This window comes from Arvicanthis niloticus, chromosome 14 (genome assembly GCF_011762505.2).
Source record: "Arvicanthis niloticus isolate mArvNil1 chromosome 14, mArvNil1.pat.X, whole genome shotgun sequence".
Lineage (NCBI taxonomy): Eukaryota > Metazoa > Chordata > Mammalia > Rodentia > Muridae > Arvicanthis > Arvicanthis niloticus.
Window position 1 is genome coordinate 24,449,070 of NC_047671.1, and position 25,340 is coordinate 24,474,409.

Below are 25,340 nucleotides of genomic sequence, written 5' to 3' on the forward strand. Positions count from 1 at the left end.
TATAAAAGACCTCTGGCCATGACTATGAGAAATATTAGCTATCCAAAAAGCTTGTAACTAGCTAGCTTCTTTATATCTGTGGACCCCTGCAGGCAGTTTACCCTCAGGCCACAGGGTAAAATACGGGTATGTCTTGAGGCTACCGAGAAAGACCAGATCAGAATTTAGGTCATTCCAGCTCTGGTCACCCATAGGCATGCGTGTATTTGTAGCAAAGGGATAAAGGGTTCTATAAGGACTTCTGGGAGATCAGGATAGATTTGATACCAAAAGCCTCTACCCAACACAACAAGCAGGCTTAGGAATGATATTGCCTACAGAGCAGAAAGGATGGTGTCTTACTTTTATTTCTATGGCTAGGATCAAAATACCCTAACACAAAACAACAGTCTGGGTTCCTATGTATTTTTTCTCTTTCCCTTTTAAAGATTGCACATGGCAAGTCAAAGCAAGCGATCAAAAGCTCTGCAGCCAACCTCATTTTATCAATATAAAGTTATTTGGTATTAAGGATTTCTATGTGCTCAGAATTCCAGGTTATAATCCATCATAGCTGGAAACTCAAGGTGACAGGAACTTAAAACAGCTAGGCAGATCACAGCCAAGGGCACAGAGGAATAGATGTGCTTATACTTGTTACTCAGATGCCTTTGTCCATTCATATACAGTCCAGGACTCAGATTCAAGGAATACAAACACCTACAGTGGTCAGGGTCTTCCCACATTAATTAATCTAATAAAGACAATCATCCATAAACATATCCATAGACCAAACTGATCAATCCCTCATTGAAACTCTCTTCATAGGTGAGTCTAGATTGTGTCAAGTTGACAATTAAAATTGACCACCTCAGTTAGAGATAAGGTGGGTGTGCAAAGAGATACATATACAGGCTTCATCAGAGTTGGAAATACAGTGTTAGAGAGAGAACCTGGGCCAATGGCCTCAGGGATCAACCCTAGAGATAATCCAGTTAGCCAGCACAGCATGATGGTCGTAGATAGGTTGTTTAAAGAGACATCTGTTAAAACAAGAAACTGTTCACCTTAGCAGCAGAGATACTGTGAACTTTCTAAAGTTCCCTGGAGTTCAGACATAACAACAGCGTGAAATGAACTTGGAAAGATGACAGGCTGGTCACCAAGAAAAGGCATGCCCAATGCCAATTCTAGATTATGACTCAGAAATGTGGGGTTAGTTGGCAATACCCTTCGTTGCAATTTATTCATTCACTAAATATTTAAAGCAATGTGAACATTAGAAACAAAGTAATAGGATTGAAATTTTAATATAGCTGTAAACTTTTGGGTCTTTGGCAGTTTTCTTTCATTCATGTTAGAGGTAGATTGCTCTTTTAGAACATTAATGTTGCACGAGAGGCTAGTCACATCTCAGCTTGGATATTCACTTGCTAGGGCTACAAGCTGTAATTTAAATATCTGACATGTATGCACGTGGACTCTTGCTCTGACGGGCTGGGATCAAGCTGTTGGCAGGTTTCATTCTTCCCAAGGACCATGAGGTTAGGATCTGTCTTATTTACCTTTCCTGTTGCTGAGATAAAATACCTAAACAAAGGGACCTTAAGGGAAAGAGGGACTTAGATTGACTCACAGCTCAAGGTACAGTCCATCCTGGCAGAGAAGGCCTGGCAGGAGGAGGCTGAGACAGCCATTCACATTACAGCCACACTTATTCAGGAAGTAGTCAAAGATGAACGCCCGTGTTTGATTCCCTCTCTTCTCCTTATTCATGTTAGGATCTGAGCCCATGATCTGAGCCCATGCAGTGGGCTCACAGGGAACATGGGTCTCCTACCTCGGTTAATGTCATCAAGATAATTCACATGCTAAGAGCCCTGCCACTCGTGTGATTCTCAACTTCATTGTCAACCCAAATTGACAACTGAGATTGCCCATCACAGCTTCTACCTCAGGCTCTGTGACTGTAGATTTCCATCTTCCACAGATGACTTCACACCATCCTCCTTCCTTGTTGGCATCTCAATGGCCTCTTTGAGGAGGCCATCGTGTATGTAATAGATTAGGGACCACTCTATAGACCTCTCTTTGACTCCTTCCCCAGTGACCTCTGTTGGTACTTAGAATTCTTTTCTCGTTCTCTCTTAAAGATTGCACGTGGCAAGTCAAAGCAAATGACCGAAAGTTCCACGAACAACCTCATTTTATGAACACCAAGTTCTTTTGTATTAAGGAGAGCAAATATGCGGTAAGTTAATGCTAAAAATGTTTTTATAGTAAAAATGTTTTTATAGTCCAGGTTTGCCTAGTCACTTTCATGCTTATCAACTTCAAACAGTGCCTCCCATCCAGGTAACCACTTGCCTGGATCTATTAATAACCCTCCCTTATTCTATAGACCATTTTTTTTATTAAAGTTTAACTACTCTGAAGGTTGGTAGGTATGATTGGAAACAAAATAGAATCTTGTCAGTTGGAAACTTCCCCTGTGTAGGTGCAAGGTTCTTGCTAAAATATTCTATGAAAATTATAAGATGTTGTCACTGAAGTTCTGTTTTGAAGATAATGAGTTGATGGATTTAGAAATATCAAAGATGTTTTCACCTAAAATGCTTATGTCCTTTATTTTTTTTAAGATTTATTTATTTATTTAATATATGTGAGTACACTGTCACTGTGTTTAGATGTAACGGAAGAGAGCATCAGATCCCATTACAGATGGTTGTGAGCCACCATGTGGTTGCTGGGAATTGAACTCAAGACCTCTGGAAGAGCAGTCAGTTCTCTTAACCTCTGAGCCATCTCTCCAGCCCACTTATTTCCTTTAATATATGCTAAAACATATAGACAAGTGGGATTGGAGAGATGGCTCAGTGGTTAAGGGTACTTGCTGCTCTTGCAGAGGACCATGGTTCAGTTCCCAGCACCCACAAGGGAGCTCATGACAATTATAACTCCAGTTCCTGGGAGCATGAAACCCTCTTCTGCCATCTACAAGGACCAGACATGTATGTTGTACACATACATACACACAAGCAAAACATTCATCAGTAAGCCTATTAAAAAAAAATACAGACAAGTGTTAGTTAAAAGCAGAGAAAGGAATTTATTCAGTGTGGCCACATTGAGAAGAGTAACAAATAAAGCAGTCTAGTGACCTCCCAAGACCATCTTCTAGATTGTCACATGAGGTGACTAGAATATGCATAACTAAGCTGCCCCTGTCAGTATGTTGTCAACCCGTCACTCATTGTGATGGTCTAGTTAGATCCATAAAATGATCTGACAAGCTGTTGTAACTGTGTGAAATCTCTTTCTAGGACAGAAATTCCTCCTCTGGCTGGCACCAGATTTTAGCCTTTTCCTTCTCTCAGCATGAGATTATTGGGGCAATTCCAATTTCTTGGGGACTGTTGTTTCAGTAGTTTGGTAGTCCCAGGAAAGGATGGAAATGCTTATCCTTAGAATATCTTTCCTCTGGCTCGGACCATTAGAGTATCACCATTATGTGGCTTAGAAAGCAGAATATTATTTTCTAACCGTTCAGGGAGTTGCAAGTCCAGAGTCAGGGGGTTGACAGAGTAGGGTCCTTATTGGAGAATCTCAGAATCAGATCCATGCCTATCCCAACATCTGATGCTTGCCCACAATTCTTAGCATTCTTTGGCTTGTAAACACATCACTCCAATCTCTGACCAATCCAATCTTCTGTCTTCTTCCTATGTGTCTCTGTCCACTTCCCCCCACCCCCACTTCCTACAAGGCAGTGCTAATCAACCTTTCTAATGCTGCAACTCTTTAATACAGTTCCCCACGTCATAGTGTCCTCCAACCATAAAATTATTTTCATTGCTACTTCATAACTATAATTATTTTAGTATTATAAATTCTAATGTGCAAAAGTAACTTTTATTCTCTTGAAGTCATTGTCATCTCTAAGGGTTTCTGCCCCAGTCTGCTAACCTGGGCCTTATTCTGGAAGCTTCTAACCTCCTTATAGTCTAATCTAGGCTAAGAATGTTTTCAGCCTCTGAGGGTTGCTGCTGAATAAGCTCACCCTTTCTAGCTCTTTCTAAACTCTGACTGGCTGATCAACCCAATTGTTCTGGCTCAAACTCTTCTCCAAGCTGACTGACTCAATCTGGCTTCTCTCTCAGCCTCTGACTTTTTGTTCTGCTTGGCAATCTGTTCTAATTTTCTGCCTCCTTTCTCATTCGCTAGCTTGTTCTGTCTTCCCCTGTGTCTAGCTTGTTTTCTCTTCAACCTGTCTCTGTAAAAATCTCCTGGCAAAACTGCTTCCTCTCTCTTTTTTTCTTCTTCTATTTCTGTACTACCTTAAGTAGCTTCCTTTCCTCTCTCTTCTTACGAGAGTTGGGCATATCCTATTCTGTCAAATCTTTCTCTGGTTCATCACTTTGTCTTCCACTTAATTAGACATCACTTTCAAACCTTGGTGCTGCCTTCTACAAACTAACTTTACCTTCATCATTTGGGATTAAAGGTGTAAACTAAGGATGTGTCTGTATTCCAGTCAGAGGGATTAAAGGTATGTTCTAAGGCAGAGTCACAGCTTAACTAAAACCAGTTTTTTCAACAAATAACACAATCTTGGGGTTCACAGTGTCATCAGATATCCTGCAATAGTAATGTGAATACCTGTGTTTTCTGATGGTTTTAAGCAACCCATCAGAAAGGGTTGTAACACCTGTGAAAGGGTCAGTTGACACCTCTCCCAAAGGGGTTGAGACCCACATGTTGAGAACCATGGCTATAAGGAGATCAGTCATTAGCTTAGAACTCACCCTGATCCACTGTGAAGTCATTCTTAAAGACAAGATCTTGTTAATGGCTAGTAGAGTTAGGCTTCCTTTTGGAGGACACTATCTACTTGCAAGAAACATCTTTTGCAGTGGCCTTTATCTTCCCTTAATAAAAAGGCACTTACCTGCTCTGTTCATGTTGGCATCCATCTTTGCCCCAAGTTCTAAGAGGTACAATGGATCAAAAAAAAAAGAAAAGAAAAAGAAAATGTGACAGCAGGATCCATAAGGTCACAGCCTGGTGTCTGTATCTTGTGATTTAGACTGTAAAATCATTCCAAACATGTCTAGAATTAAAAACTTAGCAACTTGAATTGTGGCCCTGGGTTTTGACAAGCTATGGGAAACAGTGATTTGTGCAGGTATATATGGCATCATTTACAATAACTCATTGTTTTGGTTTGGTTTGGCTTTCCAACAGAGTAATGCAATTAAAACATACAAGTACAATGGATTTACCTTTCTGCCCATGAATCTGTTTGAGCAGTTTAAGAGAGCAGCCAACTTCTACTTCCTGATCCTCCTGATCTTGCAGGTAATGCTCTTTGAGGCCTTGACTCCTTTGTCAGTGATGGACGCTAAAGGCATGCAGCAAGTAGATAGTCTCAGGGTTTGTTGTTGTTGTTTGTGTTTGTCCTTTATTAAAAAACAAAGTCACCTGTTTTTTCATAAGGACACTTTTTTTCATAAAGCTTCTTGGTCCTTTTTGTGAGTTGGTTTTATATTAGAAACAAAACACTTTTTTTTTTTTTTTTTAAGCCAAGGAGTCCTTATCTGGAGCGTTAGACTTTATCTGTGTAGAAACGGTTACTATAATCAAGGGGCTCTACACATTTGGGTTAGTGTTCACAATCAACCTTTAGTACCTGATGATATGTGGGTTATAAAGATAACATAGTCGGCTGGCTTTATCAAATTCTTTATCACAAGGGTTGGACTGGAAAACATCCAATCCACTGGGATTTACTAATAAAGCCTTAAAATATAGTAGCATATGTGTCTGAGAGGGGTGTAGGGCTTGTGGGGCAGAGAGTATAGAAAAGACACCAAGAAGTGGATATTCAACAGATGTGGGGAGAAGACCCAATAACTTGATCAGAAAAGGTATGTCACTGGACAAGTATAGAGGTGTACACTTCAAGTCTTACTAGTTTTGTTCTGTGGCCAGCAGGCTCCTTTCCCTTTACTTACTTCAAGAAGAAAAAAAAGACAGATTCATATGTTCATGATACAGCTGCAGCTAGCCCATTTACTTTCTCTTAAGGTCCAGCAGTCCCCATTAGAGTGGCAGTAATAGGCTAGTTGCCTGCTTATTTGCTGACTATGAGGTAAACACCAGCACCAACTTCATCTTGCAGAGTAGAGCTGAGGCGGAATGTGGTGAAGCAACTTGCCCAAACTCTGAAACCCTGAATGTGTAGAGCTGAACCATGCTGAACCTGGGAACTTAACTTCAAAGAACCAGCTATGGCCCAGTGATCGGCAAATGAATCTGAGAGATCTCTACTGGGGTTTCCAGAGGGAAACTGGGAAAGGGAATAACATTTGAAATATAAATAAATAAAATATTCAATTAAAAAAAAAGATGTATCCATTTCACCTGAGACACTGTCTTGATGAGATGGAACTTCCTTTGTTCCCTGGGCCAATAGCAAAGACCACAATGGGAGTTTTACCTCATCAGTTCCCTTCAGAGGCAGCTGGCCATATTAACATCTTTTGTCTAATTGTAGGACCACAGAAACCGCTGGCTGAAAACATCTTGCTTAGAGTCAAGGGCTGCTTCCTCCCAACCCCACCCACTTTGAAGTTGTACAAAACAATTTAGAGTAGTTATGATGCAAACCCCCTTTGATGTCTGATTAGAGACAGCAGGATGGCTCTTAAAGGTCCTTTCCTCCATGCACTACAGTATATAGACTTGTTCAATGATAGACATTAGGATAAACAAAGTTAAAATCAACTGCCTGTTGTTATCCACTGCCTGTAAGTTAGATATGCTTCCGTGGGAACGTGTGTATATGCAAGCTTTTCGGTTTCTTTCAGGCAATTCCTCAAATCTCCACCCTGGCATGGTACACCACACTTGTACCTCTGCTTCTGGTGCTGGGCATCACAGCAATCAAAGACCTGGTAGATGATGTGGTAAGGGTTTCTCAAGTCACTTTCTTCTTATCCTTCTGACCTTACTGACGTGTGTCTTTAAAGTTTTTAAATATCGAGATGATCCAAATAATACTTCCTCGTCTTCCTTCCAAAGGCTCGCCATAAAATGGACAAGGAAATCAACAATAGGACGTGTGAAGTCATTAAGGATGGCAGGTACCCATTTTTCATTTAGCTATAAAGATTCCATGTATAAATGTGTCTAGATACATATTTAAGAATAACTAATTATTAGCACCTAGAAGTCTATGGCACATTAAGTTTGTGTGTGCGTGTACGTGTACGTGTGTGTGTGTGTGTGTGTGTGTGTGTATGTGTGTGTGTGTGTTCCTGTGAGTCTGTGCACTACTGAAGGTACATGTGGGGATGAGTGTGTGTACACATGGTGCCAGAAGTCAGTGTTGGGCATCTTTTCACAGATGCTATTTACCTTTTTTTGGAAACCATGTCTCTCAAGGTTCTGGGGCTCACCGATTCAGTTAGACTAGCTGGGAAGCAAACCCAGGGGTCTGGCTAGCTCCACCTCCCTAGCATGGGATTGCAAGCATGTACTTCCTGGCATTCCTGGCTTTTCACATGGGTTCTGGGGATCGAACTCAAGTCCTCAAGATTGCATTGTAAGTACTTTACTAACTGAGCCCAATTACATTTGAATTTTAAAAGAGTCATCTCTGTTAAAGAGAGATTTACATCTCCTTCAGGGCTGTGGACTGTACCCAAATTGGAGTATATGTAGTTACTAATTGGGCTTTGGATACCAGAATATGTAGCTCTTACATAGCCTGCTTTCTCCGGTGCATTGCCTCTCCCAGATGTGTCCCCTTCATGGATTTGCTTATACAGGATGCCCCCCATACCTTTCCTAATTTGCCACCTAAAGTGATTTCTTCCTCCCCTCCACTTTCAGAAGAACATTAGTTACTCATCTTTCTATGACATGAATGGCATTAGAATTATTTGTGTAGGTGTCTCACCTCCTGGCCCATCCCACCTCACTGTGTAGGGTACATCTAACATGCAGGAAGAATTCAATAGACTCTTGTTCAAGGAACACAGGGTATAGTCAACGCTAGCCAAGCCAACCAACTGAAGGGTCATTAATGAGTTGTTTTATGAGAAAGATCCTCAAGAAAAGACTCCAAAGTCAAGTGCTAAAAAAGGAATGAAAGCCCAACTCAAAGACTGTTTAGTGTGTCCACAATTAGGAAACTTTACAGCCAAAGCCACACATCCACTGCATTTAGTTCAAAATAGATGCTGCCAAGTTGTAAATGTTGACAAAGGCTTTTTTTGTTCTATCCTTGTAAGTAAATGAATGGATTCAGGGCTAGAAGTTACCTCTGGAATAGCTTAGAGTCAATACTGTGAATGGAGGTGAGACTCTTTGCCATCCCTGGTAATGGGCAGCTCTGAAGCTACGGGGAAAGCTCAGAGTAGAGCACTTGCTTACCATGCATGCACACACACACACACACACACACACACACACACATATACAAACACATGCGTGTGCGCGCACACACACATGCACACACACCACACACACATACACACACGTACACACACACGCGCGCACACACACACACATGTGTGCAGGCACACACAGATACACCCCCACATGCACACATACATACACATACATATGCACACGCACACACGCACAAGCTCTCAACTCCACTGAGCTTAAAGCTAAGGAGCATCTCCAGCAGAGCCTTGGATCGGGCAGCTCTTAACAGCAAATCAAGCCTGCATGAACACGGGTATCAGTGAGGTAGGCCCAGAAGCCTGCACGAGCACGGGGGTCAGTGAGGTAGGCCCAGAAGCCTGCATGAGCACGGGGGTCAGTGAGGTAGGCCCAGAAGCCTGCATGAACACGGGTGTCAGTGAGGTAGGCCCAGAAGCCTTCATGAACATGGGAGTCAGTGAGGTAGGCCCAGAAGCCTCCTCCAAGAAAACTGTCACATCACTCAGCCCAACAGAATGAATGACCTCTGATGTCCCCAGGGTTGGGACAGAAGAGATACTAAGGTATCCCTTTGTAATTTGGGATTAACATGTAACATTTCTAAATCATAATTTAAGCAATATTATAATATAAAATCAAGTATAAATGTCTCTCTCCTTTCTGTCTTCGTTGTTGTTGTTCATTTGTTTGTTTGTTACTTGTATTTTTGTTTTTGTGCTGGAGCTTGAACTTGGGACCTTACACACCCCAAACCTGCACTCTGTGGCCATGCTACGTCTCCAGCCCTTAGAATACCATTTATTGAGTGAGAAGTCAATTTTTTTTTTTTTTTTTTTTTTTTTTTTTTGAAGTTCTAACACTAGGAATTTAAATTCTTACAAATTGGAGAAACTTGACACTATCCAGTACTTAAAATGTATCGTAGAATTGTCTGTTTTCTGTTGTTTGTGAACACATGGGCAGACAACATAGCAGTTAATGTCTGTGTTCAGAAAACAGCTTACTGGTTAATGTAGGGTCACCACGGCTATTACCACTGGGAATCTGAAACTTTCACCACCCAGGCCTCCGTTTTTTGCCCGAGAAATTTTTATAAAAGCTCCGGTGTATCCAATATGCATACAAATCAATCATTGATAATAAATCATTACAATTTTATTTTAGAGTAAACCTTTGATATCAATATAACTTGACCATTTATTAAGGATGAAAGTACATTTTCATCCTAATGATTGTGCCTGTTTATTTGCGTGAAGAATTAAGTCTTGGATGAACATTTGACACTGCAGGACTTAGAATAGCTTCAACACTCTTCATCTGGCCAGTATTTTGTTATTTTTGAATCTTTGTTGCTGGCAACTCTGTCCCATAAATCCACAGTGCAAATGGCAGAAGTAAGTTTAAAGCCACTGCAGAAATTGTTGGAGATTCTGTCCTCATCCCAAGCCAGAATTTATATAATGTTTTGTTTTGGTTTTGCTCTTGTTTATTGCTTGTTTGTTTGTTTGTTTGTTTACAAAACTCAAGCAACTCAAAACCAGCAAATTTTAAAATTATCTTTTGGGTTATCATAGGAAGTAATGAGCTTCATTAGGACATCTTATGTGTCATGTTTGATTTTCAATAATTCCCTTCCAGCGATTTTTAAAATCAAGCATTCTAACACAATATAGTACAAAGATGTACTGTATTTCTGAGGAATATGACGGAAAATATTAAAGTCCTTGTTTTCTGCAATTAAATGGTTATGTCTCTATAAGAGCAGAAAGCACTTGTGTGAACAATGACTGCATCACAGTCAATAGCAAGCAGTCACTGTCTTGAACCTGGACTGACGTATTCCGGCCAGGGCTCATTGGCAGAACCATAACCTCAGTGAACTTTCATGCCACAACATGAATGAACACTCCCAGAAACACCTCAGGCTCCTTAAGCATTTGCTTTTGCATTTTGAGTTTTTATATATTCATAAATCTGTTGCCAAAAGTTGTGAAACCCCCACATTCAGTTACATGACTTCATATGGAAGAAGCAAACCCAGGTTTAGAAAGCAGAGAGCTAGCACACCTTTGGTGGGTGTGAAGGAAGCCTTTGGGGCGAAGGACTATAGTTTGAAGCTTATCAAACATTGATGCATTAGAAGGGAGATATCCTGTGGAATTTAAAGAAGGAGCGAAACCCTGTGAGAGTAAAAGCCTGTGAGGATTCTTGGTGGCCTGTGGGGAATCATGCTTTCCTGTCTGGTACCAGCACCAAGCAGAGAAACAAACAAATAAACAAATAGAAAACAAGGAGGGATAGCAAGCCATGAGCACAGAGAGAAGGTGGCCACTGTTCTCCCTGCATGTTGATGTGGGTTCTTCCTTACACGAAGCAGGGTAAAAAGAACACAGCATGGTGCTACAATGCCTCCCTCTTAATAGCTTAAAGCAACTCTTGTGGCATCAGTGAGAGGGAGAACTTATAGCAAACACTCTCCTGTGATTTGTACATTTTTTAAGGAATCTTTGGCACCCAAGAAAAATGAGAATTTTCTTGGCCTAAAACTTAAAAACCTAAATTGTCCTTATTTTTTGATTCTTAGGTTCAAAAGCATCAAGTGGAAAGATATCCAGGTTGGAGATGTCATCCGTCTGAAAAAGAATGACTTTATTCCAGTAAGGAAACAGCTTCTGTCCCTGTCCTTCTCCTCATGCATACCTACCCCAACTTAACCCCCACCCTGTCCCTACCTTCACCCAGCCCCCTGCTCCCACCAGGCCTCCCCATTCCCCACACCATGTTCCTTCTACCCTGCGAACTCTGTGAAGCAGATGTCTTTTGTTTTTGACAGGCTGACATCCTGCTGTTGTCCAGCTCAGAGCCTAACAGCCTCTGCTATGTAGAAACAGCTGAGCTCGACGGGTGAGTGTGTCTCAGGTGGACCCATTCCAAAGGTGGCCTGGAAGGGAATATTCATTGCCTGTTCTGGGTAGGAAGCCCTGGGAGTTGCCATCTGCCTGGGCTGCAGTCTGACATGTCCACAGTGGACTGACTCCTTTTTCTGTAAAATGGAGCCTGTTCCCCGCCTTCCATTAAGACCACATACCCGAGTTCCTTGCAAACTGCTGCTCAGTGACCATGGATGCTATTGTAGCTTCAGAAATGAGACTAGGTTCTTTGCTAATAGAAAAATTTGAATCCTCTCATCAGTTTTAGAATAAAATGCTGATTTTTGAGCAAGTTTCAGTAGATTTATTGAGTACTTAACCACGTGAGGACATTTTAATAACTACGTAATTATTATCACACGAGGAAGATGAGGCCCAGGGAGGTCGAATAGCATGGCGAAGGTCACAGAAGAAAGGACAGTCACAGCTCTGCTCCCTGTGGCCTCTGTTTCTCATACCCCAACTACGGACCCAAGGCTTTATGGAGAGCTAGAATCACAGGAGTGGAAAGCTGGCCTTCTCTTGCCCTGTAGATCAGCTAGTTGATTGTCCAGTCTTAGAGGTGGCACAACCCTTAATTCCCAGTGCTGAGAAATTCTGAAACTTTCAAGAGACAGGAAGTCCCATCATGCCTTGTCAGAACTGAATGGTGGAGCTGGGATCACCAGTTAGCTTCCTAAGGAGTGAAGACTCCCTTGTTAGTGACTACTTCTAAAAAGGCAGCCTAGCCCTCAAGAGCGAGGTACTCACCTGCCATGATGGAGCACTCCCATGAAGCACTCCCACTTGCTTTCCTTTGGGCTGTGGTCGGTGCAGCCTAAATGTACTTACCACTTCCTTTCCTGGCTAGAGTTGCCTTTGTCAAAAGACATCCGATTGTCTGCTCTAGAAAGCATATTGACAGAAGGTGCTAAGCAGGTTGTCTGCACTGGGTCTGTTTTGTATACTGTTGTAGTATGACAGCATGCTGTAGACCAGGTCAAGAAGTGCACTTGAGAATAAGGCTGTATTTTGTCTTAACTGGTACAGTGGCATGGGGCCAAAGGGCGTGGCACATCTTAGATTTATAATCTTGCTCGAGCATCAGATTGGTCCATCTAAACTCAAAATTAGCTTGAAAATAGAACAAGCTAATGATTATGCTTTGCTCACTCCCAGATAGGCAGAAGGTTACTCTGTGGGATTTTCTTTTTGGTCTTTTGAGCTCCAAAATGTGATCCTTTAATTTTATCTTCCTCCCCTTCTCTGTAGAGAAACCAATTTGAAGTTCAAAATGGCCCTGGAAATCACAGACCAATATCTCCAAATAGAAGATAACTTGGCTACATTTGATGGTTTGTACAGAACTACCTTGCTTTGTTTTAAATTCTAGTTGTTTGACTCGGTCTCCATGGATTAAGCCAGGGGCCCTTTTGACTGATGATGTGAATTATACCTTTTGAAAAAGGTTTCATCGAATGTGAAGAACCAAATAATCGGTTAGACAAGTTCACGGGAACGCTGTTTTGGAGGAACCAAAGTTTTCCTTTGGATGCCGATAAAATCCTGTTACGGGGCTGTGTGATTAGGAACACCGATGTCTGCCATGGCTTGGTCATTTTTGCAGGTACTTCCTAAATGTGCTTCAAGTTCTTACTTGTTTTGGTTTTTTGAGACAGGGTTTCTCTGTACAGCCCTGGCTGTCCTTTAACTCACTAGGCTGGCCTCGAACTCAGAAATCTGCCTGTCCCTGCCTCCCAAGTGCTGGGATTAAAGATGTGCACCACCACACCACAGCCCAGTGAGTTCTTACAATTTAAAGAATGTATCCCCTCACTCAGGAGACTGAGGCAGGAGGACTAATATGCCAGAGACAGCTGGGACCAGATAGCCAGACCAGAAGTGCTTGTCATGAATTAGTGGTGGGAAAAGCTTTACTATTCTTTTCCCATCAAATTCACAGAAAGAGTAATTTTATTGACACGCTTACTAATTAAATTTTTCAACTACTAATCACACTGAATTTTCTGTTTTTAGGTGCTGACACAAAGATAATGAAGAATAGTGGAAAAACCAGATTTAAGAGAACTAAAATTGATTACTTGATGAACTACATGGTGTACACGGTATTTATTTTTCATTCTGTTAGATGGGAGACTTCTACTCTAATTTTGATGTGTGTTTTTCTAATGCCAGGAGATCTTACATCTTTGTATGGAGTGCAAAGAGGCCTGGATACCCCAAGTCTGACGAGATAGATGTAAAGGGGCTCCCAAGCCTTTTCTGAGAAATTTCCCACTTTGGGAAGAGAAAGTTCAGAGGCTGTTCCTGAGTATTTTCATGATTGACCATTGACTATTTAAAAACCAGGAATATGACACTGCAGCCCTTACCAGAGTTGTTAGGGTCAGAGCCTGGGCCCTGGCATTCCCAATAAGCTGGGCTTGGCTACCCAAGCTCATTAGGTCAATGAAATAGGCAAGTACTGGTTAAAGATAGAGAAAGGAGATTTCTTCAGTGTGGCCACACTGGGAAGAAAAGCAGCTTCATCAGGGTCCTGGCATGAGATTTACTCTCAACTAGAAGGAAAGAAGTGTATGAACAGAAGAAGTCCTGATTGGGTTGGGGTCCCACCCATCACTGGTTCATCATTTTCTGAGCTCCAGTTCCAATCTTCTGACTGGCACCAGGTTTCAGCCTTTCCCATCAGCCAGCATTAGTGTCCTGGGAGATTTTCAACTCTTTGGGGACCATTGTTTCAATAGACTGATAGCCAAAGGGAGGGGGTGCAAATAGTTCTCTTTAAAATACTTCCCCTCTTGCCAGGGTTGTTAAAAGTCTAGGAACTATAGAGTGGGCTTTATTGCTCTTAGCTTCCCTTGGGGGTCGTTATCATGAACGCAAGTGTATGTATATATTTTAAGGTTAGCAATAAGGTTTCTGGCGAGTTTTCGAAGCCATCCATAGGCTCAAGCTTAGGAAGACTCACTGGGTTTGGTGTTCACACCCATGTCTTGCTGCAGCAGAAGATTACAAAATAAGCAGAAGGCTCACGAGGCACGTCTAGAGGAAGATGGTTTCGTTTGGAGTCACACTAAATAGGCACTCAGTTTCAGCAACAGCAGCAATCTGTGACCCTGTCCATTCCCTGTTGTCTACAGCAGAGCTCCTTAGAGACTCTTAGTTGGGAGCCAGATGGATAGGCTTCACTTGCCTGCCATGCTCCAAATTCTAGATTTACTGTAGAAACGCATAAAAGGTGTTTTTTGCCCAAACAGGCACAATGAAGTTTTCTTCTAGGACAGTAGTTCTCAACCAGTGGGTGGAGATCCCTGTAAGGGGGTCAAACTATCCCTTTCACAGGGGTTGTCTATGAAATATTTACATTATGACTCATAATGTAAAACAGTAGGAAAATCACAGTTATAATATAGCATTGAAAATAACTTTATTGTTAGGGGTCACCATAACATGAAGAGCTGTATTAAAGGGTCACAGCATTTAGAAGGTTGAGAACTGTTACAAGAGAATGAGAAATAAGAAGCCGGGAAACTCTCCCTAAACCTAAGTTTCCATAGGCCAACCAAGGGAATCCAAGGGCCTTTCCACAGAGAGTAGACTTGGGCCATGGTATTAATTCTATTCTGCTTGCTCTGGGATCTGAGTCTAAGCAGTCCCACTTCCTAAATGAGAATTGCTTTTCAAATATTCACTTCAACCTGAATGCATAAACTCTTCCGAGTGCATAGTTACAACCTGTTCAAGTGTGTGCATACTTAGAGCCACATAAAAGTAATAAAGTAATCTGAATAACACCCTCCCCCCAATTTTATGAAAACAGTTCTTAGACTTGGAATATTTATCTCTAGAGCCATTGTAACTATCACGATGCAAGCACTCAGATCACCGCCTCTCCTCTGCTCCCTTTCATTTCAAGAAGGTACTTGAAGAGTCTGTGTTTAGAACTTTATATTTCACTGGAAATTACTACTGTGAATATATAAATATTTCTAGGAAAATTGGGGGTAGGGGGAAATTGAGACAGAGTCTTGCTATCTAGCAGCCCAGGCTGGCTTGAATTTTTTTGTCCCATAAACATATTCGTAACTCCATAACTTGATATCTATTGTACCTTAGATAATCTGATCTAGTGATTAGTTTAGTTATCTTTCTGATGCTATGATAAAATACCATGACCAAGAGCAACGTAGAAGGGAAGAGGGTGGGGGTTTTGGGCTCATGGCTCCCAGTGAATAGAATCTGTCACTTAGCCAAAGAAGCTTAAGATGGACCTGGCACCAAGAACTAGCAACGGAACGGGAAGTGGGAGCAAGCTATAAAACCTCAAGACCCACTCATAACTAAGTTCTTCCTTCAGCAAGGCTCCACCTCTTAAAAATTTCACTGCTCTCTCTCTCTCTCTCTCTCTCTCTCTCTCTCTCTCTCTCTCTCTCAAGACAGGGTTTCTCTGTATAGCTCTGGCTGTCCTGGAACTTACTCTGTAGACCAGGCTGGCCTCAAACTCAGAAATCCGCCTGCCTCTGCCTGCCAAGTGCTGGGATTAAAGGCGTGCACCACCACTGCCTGGCCACTGCCTTCTCAAACAGCACCACCAACCAGGGACCACATGTTCAAATACATGAGCCTATAGAGGATATTTTGTCATTCACACCAATGCGTTTATGATCACACACATGTCTTATAACATTGAACCTCTATAAATAATTACCCAAATATGGGTAATTTTCCCCCTGCCTTTCAAGGTGGGAAGGGGGATATGGGACCCATCCTGATATTCACAGCATTTGGCAACTAAGACAGGATTGAAAGTTCAGAGCCTGCCTGCGTTACCCAGTAAAGTCTGTCTCAGCAAACAGAACAGGACTAGCAATCTAGCCCAATCAGTAAAGAATCTGTCTATCATGAATGAACACCTTCTGCCTCATAAACAGAATGTAGTGTCTCATGCCTTTATTCCTAACACCCAGAAGGTGGAGGAAAGTCTACAGTCAGTCATCCTCTAGTATATAGGAGGTTCAAGGGCACATGGGCTACATGAGAACCTTTTTCAAAAAAGAAAGAAAGAAAGAAAAGAAGGAAGAAAAGAGAGGGAAAAGGAAAAAGAAAGGAAAAAATAGAAGAAACAAAACAACTTTCATCTAGTACTTTTTATAAAACTCTCATTTAGTATTCTTTGAAGCTGCTTTATGCTAAAGTGAAGTATCCTCACAAACAATATGTTATTGTCCAAAGTCATAATAGCTGAGGGGCTGCCCTGTCATATAAAAGACTTTAAGGATTGAATATAAGACATAAGCTCTTCCTTTAAAATATTATTTTGGGAAGAAAACCTTGCCTTATAAATGTAAAGCAATCCATCAAAGCCTCGTGGACTTTCAAAGCATCTCTACAGCCCTGTTTCCTTTTAAATCTAGTGTTTTTACAAACCATTAAAAGGTCATATGTAGGGCTAGAGAGATGGCTCATCGGTTAGGAGCACCTGGCTGCTCTTCCAGAGGTCCTGAGTTCAATTCCCAGCAACCACATGGTGGCTCACAACCATCTGTAATGGGATCCGAAGCCCATTTCTGGTGTGTCTGGAGACAGCTACAGTGTACTCATATACATAAAATAAATACATAATGCTTTTTAAAAAGGCTATATGTAATAAAGTGCTAAACAATGTTATTAGAATCTGTGAGCTGTATGGTGTTGGAAATCCTGCTGTACAATACATGTCTTCTAGATCTTTATTGTTCTCATCCTGGTTTCTGCCGGCCTTGCCATTGGTCATGCATATTGGGAAGCACAAGTTGGCAATTATTCCTGGTACCTCTATGATGGAGAAAATGCCACACCATCCTACCGGGGTTTCCTGAATTTCTGGGGCTACATCATTGTATTAAACACCATGGTTCCTATCTCTCTCTATGTCAGGTAAGTCTGGCTTCTTCTCGGCCTCTTGCTTTCAGGCAAAAATGCCATGTCTTTTCCCAGTGGGGCACCTTCGTGTTCAGCAATGATCATTTCAAAGGTAAAAAGGAAGAAGAAAATAAACTTCATTTTGGAATTGAGGGTGAAATAGGGGAAGGGCATGAACTTTGAGTATCTACCCTGTGCCAGGCACCTTCTATCCTGTCCTCTGGGTAGATAAGGCCAGTGACGTCCCATGGTCAAAGGTGACAGTCATTTGCTTGGTGAGTCCTTCTCAGTGGATTCCAAGGCATGGGGTTCAAAAGGAGTCTGAAAGAAGGTAGAGATTCAGAATGCCATGGAAAAATTCTTCCTCTTCCAGAGCCCCTCTGTGCTCTTAATAGAACCGTCTTTATTGCTGTTGCTTGGGCTTTGCTGGCCTGCCAGGCCCCTGTTTCCTGTCACTACCTCCTGGTAGGAAAGGTGTCCCCTGCATTCCTTCAGCCTCTCTAAACACTGTTTCTCTGTGCAGTGCCAACCCTAGTCTCAATAAAAGGTCAAAGTCACAGCTTTCTGTCTTATAATCCTCTTCTTTCTTCTCCTTCTTCCTCTCATATCAAAGTTCACAATTATTGACCAGTTGGATTTGGGGCTTTTAATGAAGAGACTGCATCGTAGGCATAGAGTAGCCAGTCAGTCATCACCCCAATGGACGACAGCCCAGAGGCCCCTGGGATCTCACCACTCTTGTGTCATTAGAAGCTTCTGCTTGCAGCTGGAGAGATGGCTCAGTGGTTAAGAGCACTGACTACTCTTCAGAGGTCTTGAGTTCAATTCCGGTTCCTTAATGGAATCTCATGCCCTCTTCTGGTGTGTCTAAAGAGAGTGACAACGTACTCATATATAATAAATAAATAAATAAATAAATAAATAAATAAATAAATCTTTTTAAAGAGGCGCCTTTACTTAATTTAAACTTCATTACATGTGCATTTGTTTTTATTTTGATTTTATTTGATTTTTAACATGTATGTCATTATTGATAGTCTCTGAGTGGGAAGTAAATCCCTAGACCTGCCATCCGTCCAGTAGCCACTTTCAAAGAAACCAAGATGACATGGCGGTGCTAAGGAGAAGGCTCAGTAGGCAAAGCTCTTATTGCACAAGTAAGAAGATGAGTTTGGATCCCCAGCACCCATGTGAAAGCTGGATATGCTGGTGTGCATCTGTAACCCCAGTGCTTCAGGGAGAGGAACGGAGGTAGGATACACAGAGGCAGGCAGATCCTTGGGGCTCACCAGCCAGCAAGGCTTTCCAAAATGGTAAGCATTCAGGTTCAGCCAGGGACACAATCTCAAAATACAAGATGGCGAGTAACAGAGGAAGACTCCCGGTGTTGACCCCTGGCCTTCTGATGCAGATGCACGAGCAGGCACGGCAGCATACCAGGCATTGCTCTTTACGGTCCTCTTTGAGACCAGATCTCTCACTGGCCTGCAGCTCTCACCAGCCTGGCCAGACTGACTGGTGGGTAAAGACTGGTGAGCATCCTGAGCCTACCTCCCAGTCCCGGATTACAGGCTTACATCGTTCACTGTATGGGTGCTCAATCTCACTTTACCAACTGAGTGATTTTCTCGGCTTTGTTTGTTTGTTTGTTTGTTGTAATAGAGCCTTTCTTTATACTTCTGCCTGGAACTCTTTGTCCAAAACAGGATGGCTTTGAGCTTATAGCATCCCTTCTGCCTCTGCCACCCCAGTGTGGGGACTACAGGCACATGCTACTACGTCTGACTTCAAGTACTCTTTCATTTTCTTCAGCCCTTGGCTTGGGTGTTAACTTATCCCCATGGCCTCTGTTTCCCCTGACCTAAACGGTCACTTCCCCTTCCTATTGGTCTCTATCTTCCTGCCTGCTTTCACTTTCTGCAGAGAATGTGCAGCCTCTGCGAGTTTATATTTGCTGGGTTGTTTTTGTTGGGTTTGTTGATGCTTAAGTCAGGGATTTCATCCGCTTTGTTTGCATTGAGTGTTCAGGCACCAAGTAGGACTGCCCTTTAAAAGGGAGAGACTATTTCCATCCATAGAACTTGTTGTGCAGCTATCCATCACCCACTTAGCAGTTGCTAAGTGTATAAACAGTCTTCCTATAGCTAAGTTTAAAACCATCATGATCCTCTTATGATACCTGCTTTTGGACATTCTATGACTTCTGAGAATTAAGGACGCGAATATACTTTTTTCCACAATGTGGTAGGCTACTAAGGTGCTAGTTGTTAAAAGACTCAATTGACACATAATGGTGTATCACCTGGGGGACCGTAGCTCACTTTGCACAGGTGAACTTGGCCATCCCATTTGTCCCTAGCTATGAGGGGCAATGAAAGAAGGAGGGAGGAGATTGTCCTTGTGGCTCTGTCTTAGTGTCACTGAGCCTGAGGTGTGATATGCTTTTGGTCAGGGGATCCCTGTGTGGCTTCTAAGCTGGGTGACTTCAAAACAGCACAGCCTTTACTGTTCATAGTTCAGGAGGCTGGAGAGTCAGTGATCAAGGCTGGCATTCTTGGTAAGTGGCGAGAAGCCACATATGCATCACAGATGAGGTCTTCTTGCGTTATCTCCTGGCAAAAGAAGCAAACGAGCTTCTCCGGCTTCTGTAATGCAGGCAGTAATGTCATGTGTAAGCTCTTTGTCCTTCAGACCTACCCATCACAGAAAAGCCCCACCTCTCAGTACTGTCGTAGTGATGATGAGGTTTTACTCTATGGGCTGGGGGAAGGTAATATTAGCCACTTTCCCCATTGGCATAACAGTATATCTGTTAAGGGAAGCTTGAAGAAGGACTTATTTGGGTTCATGATTTGAGGGTGCAGTCTATAATGTTGGAGAAAGCATAGGGGTGAGAGTATGAGGCAGCTGGTCACATTCTTTCTAGTCAGGAAACAGATGGATACTGAAACCCAGTTCACTTTCTCCTTTGGGTTCAGTCTGGGGACCCCAGGCCACCATATGGGGCCTTTCTACCTCAGGAAAACTTCTCTTAGAAACATTCTCATGGCCACAACAAGGGGTGTGTCTCCTAGGGAATTGAAAGATCCTGTCAAGTGAATGATCATGAATTACTGTCAGGGCTGGAGGGATGGCCTAGCAGTTAAGAGCATGTATGCTCCTGCAAAGACACTTGAGTGTGATTCCCAGCACTCAAGTTGGGTGACTCACAGTCTCCTGTAACTCAGCTCCTGGAAGATACAACATCTTTGTCCTCCAGAGCACCTGCTCTCCCATGCACATACCCAAGCAAAGACACACACACACACACACACACACACACACACACACAGAGAGAGAGAGAGAGAGAGAGAGAGAGAGAGAGAGAGAGAGAGAGAGAGAGAGAATTATTTAAAAGAACAATTGACCACCACAGGAGTGGACACTAAATTTCAATCCAAGGCAGTAGATAAGCAATTCATTCCCATGTGCACAGGGAGAGCAGAATCCATTCCCTGCCCTGTCCCCTCTCTCCTCACTATTGAAGCCTTCTTCTGCCCTAGTGTGGAAGTGATCCGTCTGGGACAGAGTCATTTCATCAACTGGGACCTGCAGATGTACTACGCTGAGAAGGACACTCCTGCCAAGGCGAGGACCACCACACTGAATGAGCAGCTAGGGCAGATTCATTACATCTTCTCTGACAAGACAGGGACACTCACACAAAATATCATGACCTTCAAAAAGTGCTGCATTAACGGGAACATCTATGGTGAGTAACGACTGTGAGGCAGGCGAGCCAGAGCACGTCATGTTCATATGTGCACTGGAAGCTTGGCTTATTGTCTTTCTGCAGAGTAACTCCAGAGAGTTACTGGGCTCAGTTATGTTTGGGGTCTGAAATAACAGGAACGGTTGGCTGTAGTATAGGGGTAGAAGCAGTGTTCCCTGGGTGCTGTCTGGAGCAGAGCCTACCTTCCCATGGTTGTTGGTGCTCTCCCTGTATGGAGTCCAACTGCCAAAGAAACATGGGCACTGTTGGGGACAGACAGACAGACAGACAGACAGACAGATACATACACACACACACACACACACACACACACACACACACACACACGGGGGAGGAGGGAGAGAGAGATCAATAATTAGAAATAAATACCCCTCAAAATAATTAAAAATTGAATTGCTGCATGGTCTAGCAATTCTGTATCTAGGAATAATTTGTGTCCAAAAGATTTGAAAACAAGGACCCAAGGATGTTAGTGCAATTTTTTTTTTAATTTAAAAAAAAAAATTTTTTTAAAGTAGACTGCAACTGTCTTCAGACACACCGGAAGAGGGCATCAGATCCCTTTACAGATGGTTGTGAGCCACCATGTGGTTGCTGGGAATTGAACTCAGGACCTCTGGAAGAGTAGTCAGTGCTCCCAACCACTGAGTCACCTCTCCAGACCCATTAGTGATTGTTTTTTATTGTAGCCTGACTAGATCAGTTGGTAGAGGGTCATGGATTCGAGCCCCACTTTGAGCACCAACTATTAGTGAAATCTTTAAAGTAATGGTTTTTTTTCTCTAGCCTGGCTAGCTCCCAAATAAATGAGACAGAGACTATAAGATTTATTTAATAAGCTTTACAGCACAGAAGCTGAACAGTTACTAATCTATTCTATTTCTCTGAGCTAACCTGGCTACCTCCCAGCCAAAATCCCCAACAAAGTTGCATTTTAGTATTGGTTTGGCCGTCTCTACCCCAGGTATGTTCTTATGGTGTCTCTTGGACCCTTTGGTCATGGCCAAATCCTCTCTTCCTCTCTCCTGGCTGGGATAGGAAGTCCAGTCCTATTCTCTCCCCTGTTTAGTCATTGGCTGGTCAGCTTTTATTGACAAATCAGAGAATAAATGGAATCAATGTTTACACATGACATTGAGACCCAGAGATTCTTAGAACAAGCATGACAATGCCCTGTCTGCTTGCAACCAGATGTGGGAGCGGAGACATCAGCATTTGAATAATACAAGGATAATCTTTACACAGTGCACAATGACATTATGCCTACACAAGGAGATACATGTTTACCCATATTCATAGCAGCATTGTTCACACTTGGCAAAGGGTAGAAACAACCCAAGTGTCTATCAGTGAGTGAAGAAATGAACAAGGTACGCTACAATATAAGTGAGCCCTCGGGGCATTGTGTTAACCGATCCGCACGCATAAAAGTAAGTGCTGTGCCATTTCATTTAGAATAATAAAAGCCACGGGGACAAAGATGAGTACTGGTTGCCAAGGTTTTGGTAGGGCAATGGGAAGTTAGTGTATAATGTTAGAGTTCAGTCACCAAGATTAAAAACAGTCTTGTGGTGATAGTTGCACAAGGTGACCACACTGAGTATAACCAAGCTGTACAGTAGAAAATGGTTACGGTAGTTTATAGTTTATTTCCATCCTGTGTTCTGAAGCATTCTTCACACACATGAACAGTATTAACGTTAATGTTGTCTTAAAATACAGATTTTTAGTGTTTTGACTTTTTTTCAAGAAATACACATGTATTTTCCCTTTTAGAAAGAATGTATAGTACATATGAGTTTTCCCATCACCAAGGAAGGTGGGACACTATGGGGTTGAGGAATTTGTCACCATGGTGATGGCAGAATAAAGCATATCAAAGGACTCCATTCTGGTCCCAGAGGAGTCTAGTGGGACAAGTACTTGTATTTGAAAACTCTGGTCAGTATTTGGCCACCTTTCTCTATGAAGAGCCAGATAGTAAATACTTTAGTCTTTGCAGGTCACATAATGATTTCCACCATGTTCCTCATTTTTAGAATTATTTATGTATTTAGTTAGTTTTTGAGACAGGATTTCACCCCAGACCCAGACTAGCGTTGATTCACAGTGATTCTATTTCAGTCTACCAAGTGCTTGGCTAATAGGAATGAGCCTTCAATGCCTAGGTCTAATATTCTTCTATTTTTTCATCTTTCCAACTCATAAAATATGATTATTTACCCCAGAACCATCCAAAACCAAGGGTAGCATCAGATACTGTGACTGTGTTTGCAAATCCAGGTGGAAGGCTCTACACACACAGACTCAACCTGTTTTGTCCTGTTTGTTTCTTAGGAGACCATCGAGATGCTTCTCAACACAGCCACAGCAAAATAGAGGTGAGGAGTCCTGGTAGAGCAACTGCTTGATTGTGTTTCTTTCCTCAGGTTACTGGAATGAACTGCCTCAGACTGGGGCATAGAGTAGCAGAATCTTCTCACAGTTCTAGAGACTGGAATCCAGATGTTGAGCTCTCCAAAAATTTTAGATGAGGCTCCTTCATGGATTCTCCCTAGCCTCTGGCAACTCCCAATGATCCTGGCTTGTAGGCACCAGGCTACCGTCCCTGCTCCTGTTGTCAAGTGGGTTCTTTCTCCTCATGTGTTTGGCTATGTCCGTATTTGCCTTTTATATGGACATCTGCCCTTCCACCCTGATTCTCGTGACCCCATCTTAACTTGATTAATTTGCAGATCAAATAAGGTCACATTCACAGGCACCAGTGGTTGAGATGCCAGTGTACCCATGAGGGAGACCCAAATCAGCTCACTTCTGTACCTTTTGTTTTAAGCAAAAGCTTCCTAAAACTTGGGCCAACAGAGATGGTTGAGCAGGTAAAAAGAATCGCTGCTCTTGTAGAGAAGCTGGATTCAGTTCCAGCGCCCACATAGCATCTCACAACCATGGGTAACTCTAACAGATCAGACACCCTCTCACCCACCTCTGGCCTCTACGGGCATCAGACACACACATGGTCCACACACAAACATGTAGTCAAAACGGTCAAGCTCAGAAAATATAAATAAAAAAAAGAATGTGCTAAAAATCCCAAGGTGATTTCTGACATAATTAAAAAAACTTGGCCACAAAGAAAAGGGAATATCGATTATCGATAGAGATTTTTTTAAACATGTATTTGTATGTATATGCATGTGCATGTGTGTGCTGCCACAATGCATGTGTGGGAGTTAGAGAGCCACTTGTAGAAGTTGATGCTCTCCTTCTATGTGGATCCCAGGAATCAGTATCGAACTCCAGCTGTCAGTCTTGGCAGCAAGTGCTTTTGCCCCATGAGCCATCTTGCTGGCCCTGATACATAGATCTTTCATTAATTTCCTTCTCCGTTTCTTTCAGCTAGTGGATTTCAGCTGGAATACATTTGCTGACGGAAAGCTTGCATTTTACGACCATTACCTTATTGAGCAAATCCAGTCAGGGAAAGAGCCAGAAATCCGACAGTTCTTCTTTTTGCTTTCGATTTGCCATACGGTCATGGTGGACAGAATTGATGGTGAGTGTTTCTCCGAAGGCCAGTCTGGGAGTTGGCAGGTGACTCATCTTATATATCTTAAGTGTAACAAATGCCACATCTGTCACAAACACTCGAGCAATGGCCAACTGTCAGTCCTGACATTAGGTATGTATGGAGTAACAAACCATGAAACAGCCAATTACTGATTCTTTTCATTATTTCATTTCATTTCATTTTGGGGTGAGACTGGGCTTCAAAGATGTTTGTGTACTAGCCAAATGCTTCTTGAAGCTCCAGAAAAACTCCTTACTTCTTAAAATTGATGACTGATTTAATGATAGCTCTGAATGTGTTATCACTGTGTAAACAAAATTCTGTTAAAAGATATGGTTGGTAGCCTGGTGAGATGGCTTGGCAGGTAAAGGTGCCCGCTGCCTGACAACCCGGGTTTGATCTCCAGGATCCACAAAGTAGGAGAGAACTGTCTCTCTCAACTTGTTCTCTGACATCTATGTGACCTCATAGGTGTGCTGTGGCCATCCACAACATACATGAACATGTGTGCACACATAATAATATACTACTACTAATTAACAATAAACTTTTTAAATGGTTTGCTATTGAATAAGATAGCCTAATTTTTTTTGTACCGTGTACAAATGTTCCTTGGGAATGTGTCATCAGGTCTTATCTATCTCATGAGTGAACTTTAAACTTAAGCATTGTTTTCTACATATTTCTTTCACATTTGTTCTTTAGATTGAAATTTTTGTAACTTGAATTAGATTAC

At 42.3% G+C, this 25,340-nt stretch overlaps 1 protein-coding gene across 2 annotated transcripts in view; it reads left to right on the forward strand.

Moving 5' to 3' along the window:
• Atp8b1 (ATPase phospholipid transporting 8B1) overlaps positions 1-25,340 on the forward strand; it is a 133,236-nt gene that overhangs the window by 75,133 nt on the left and 32,763 nt on the right. Inside the window, exons 3-15 of one of the 2 annotated variants that reach the window (XM_034518588.2) lie at positions 2,133-2,230; positions 5,224-5,337; positions 6,849-6,947; positions 7,063-7,124; positions 11,018-11,090; positions 11,267-11,337; positions 12,615-12,697; positions 12,811-12,969; positions 13,380-13,468; positions 17,089-17,279; positions 20,807-21,015; positions 23,374-23,417; positions 24,433-24,589. In XM_034518588.2, coding sequence (XP_034374479.1) covers positions 2,133-2,230; positions 5,224-5,337; positions 6,849-6,947; positions 7,063-7,124; positions 11,018-11,090; positions 11,267-11,337; positions 12,615-12,697; positions 12,811-12,969; positions 13,380-13,468; positions 17,089-17,279; positions 20,807-21,015; positions 23,374-23,417; positions 24,433-24,589 — 1,449 coding nt within the window. The remainder of the gene's footprint in view (positions 1-2,132; positions 2,231-5,223; positions 5,338-6,848; positions 6,948-7,062; positions 7,125-11,017; positions 11,091-11,266; positions 11,338-12,614; positions 12,698-12,810; positions 12,970-13,379; positions 13,469-17,088; positions 17,280-20,806; positions 21,016-23,373; positions 23,418-24,432; positions 24,590-25,340) is intronic. The other variant, XM_076912556.1, reaches the window with a different exon arrangement.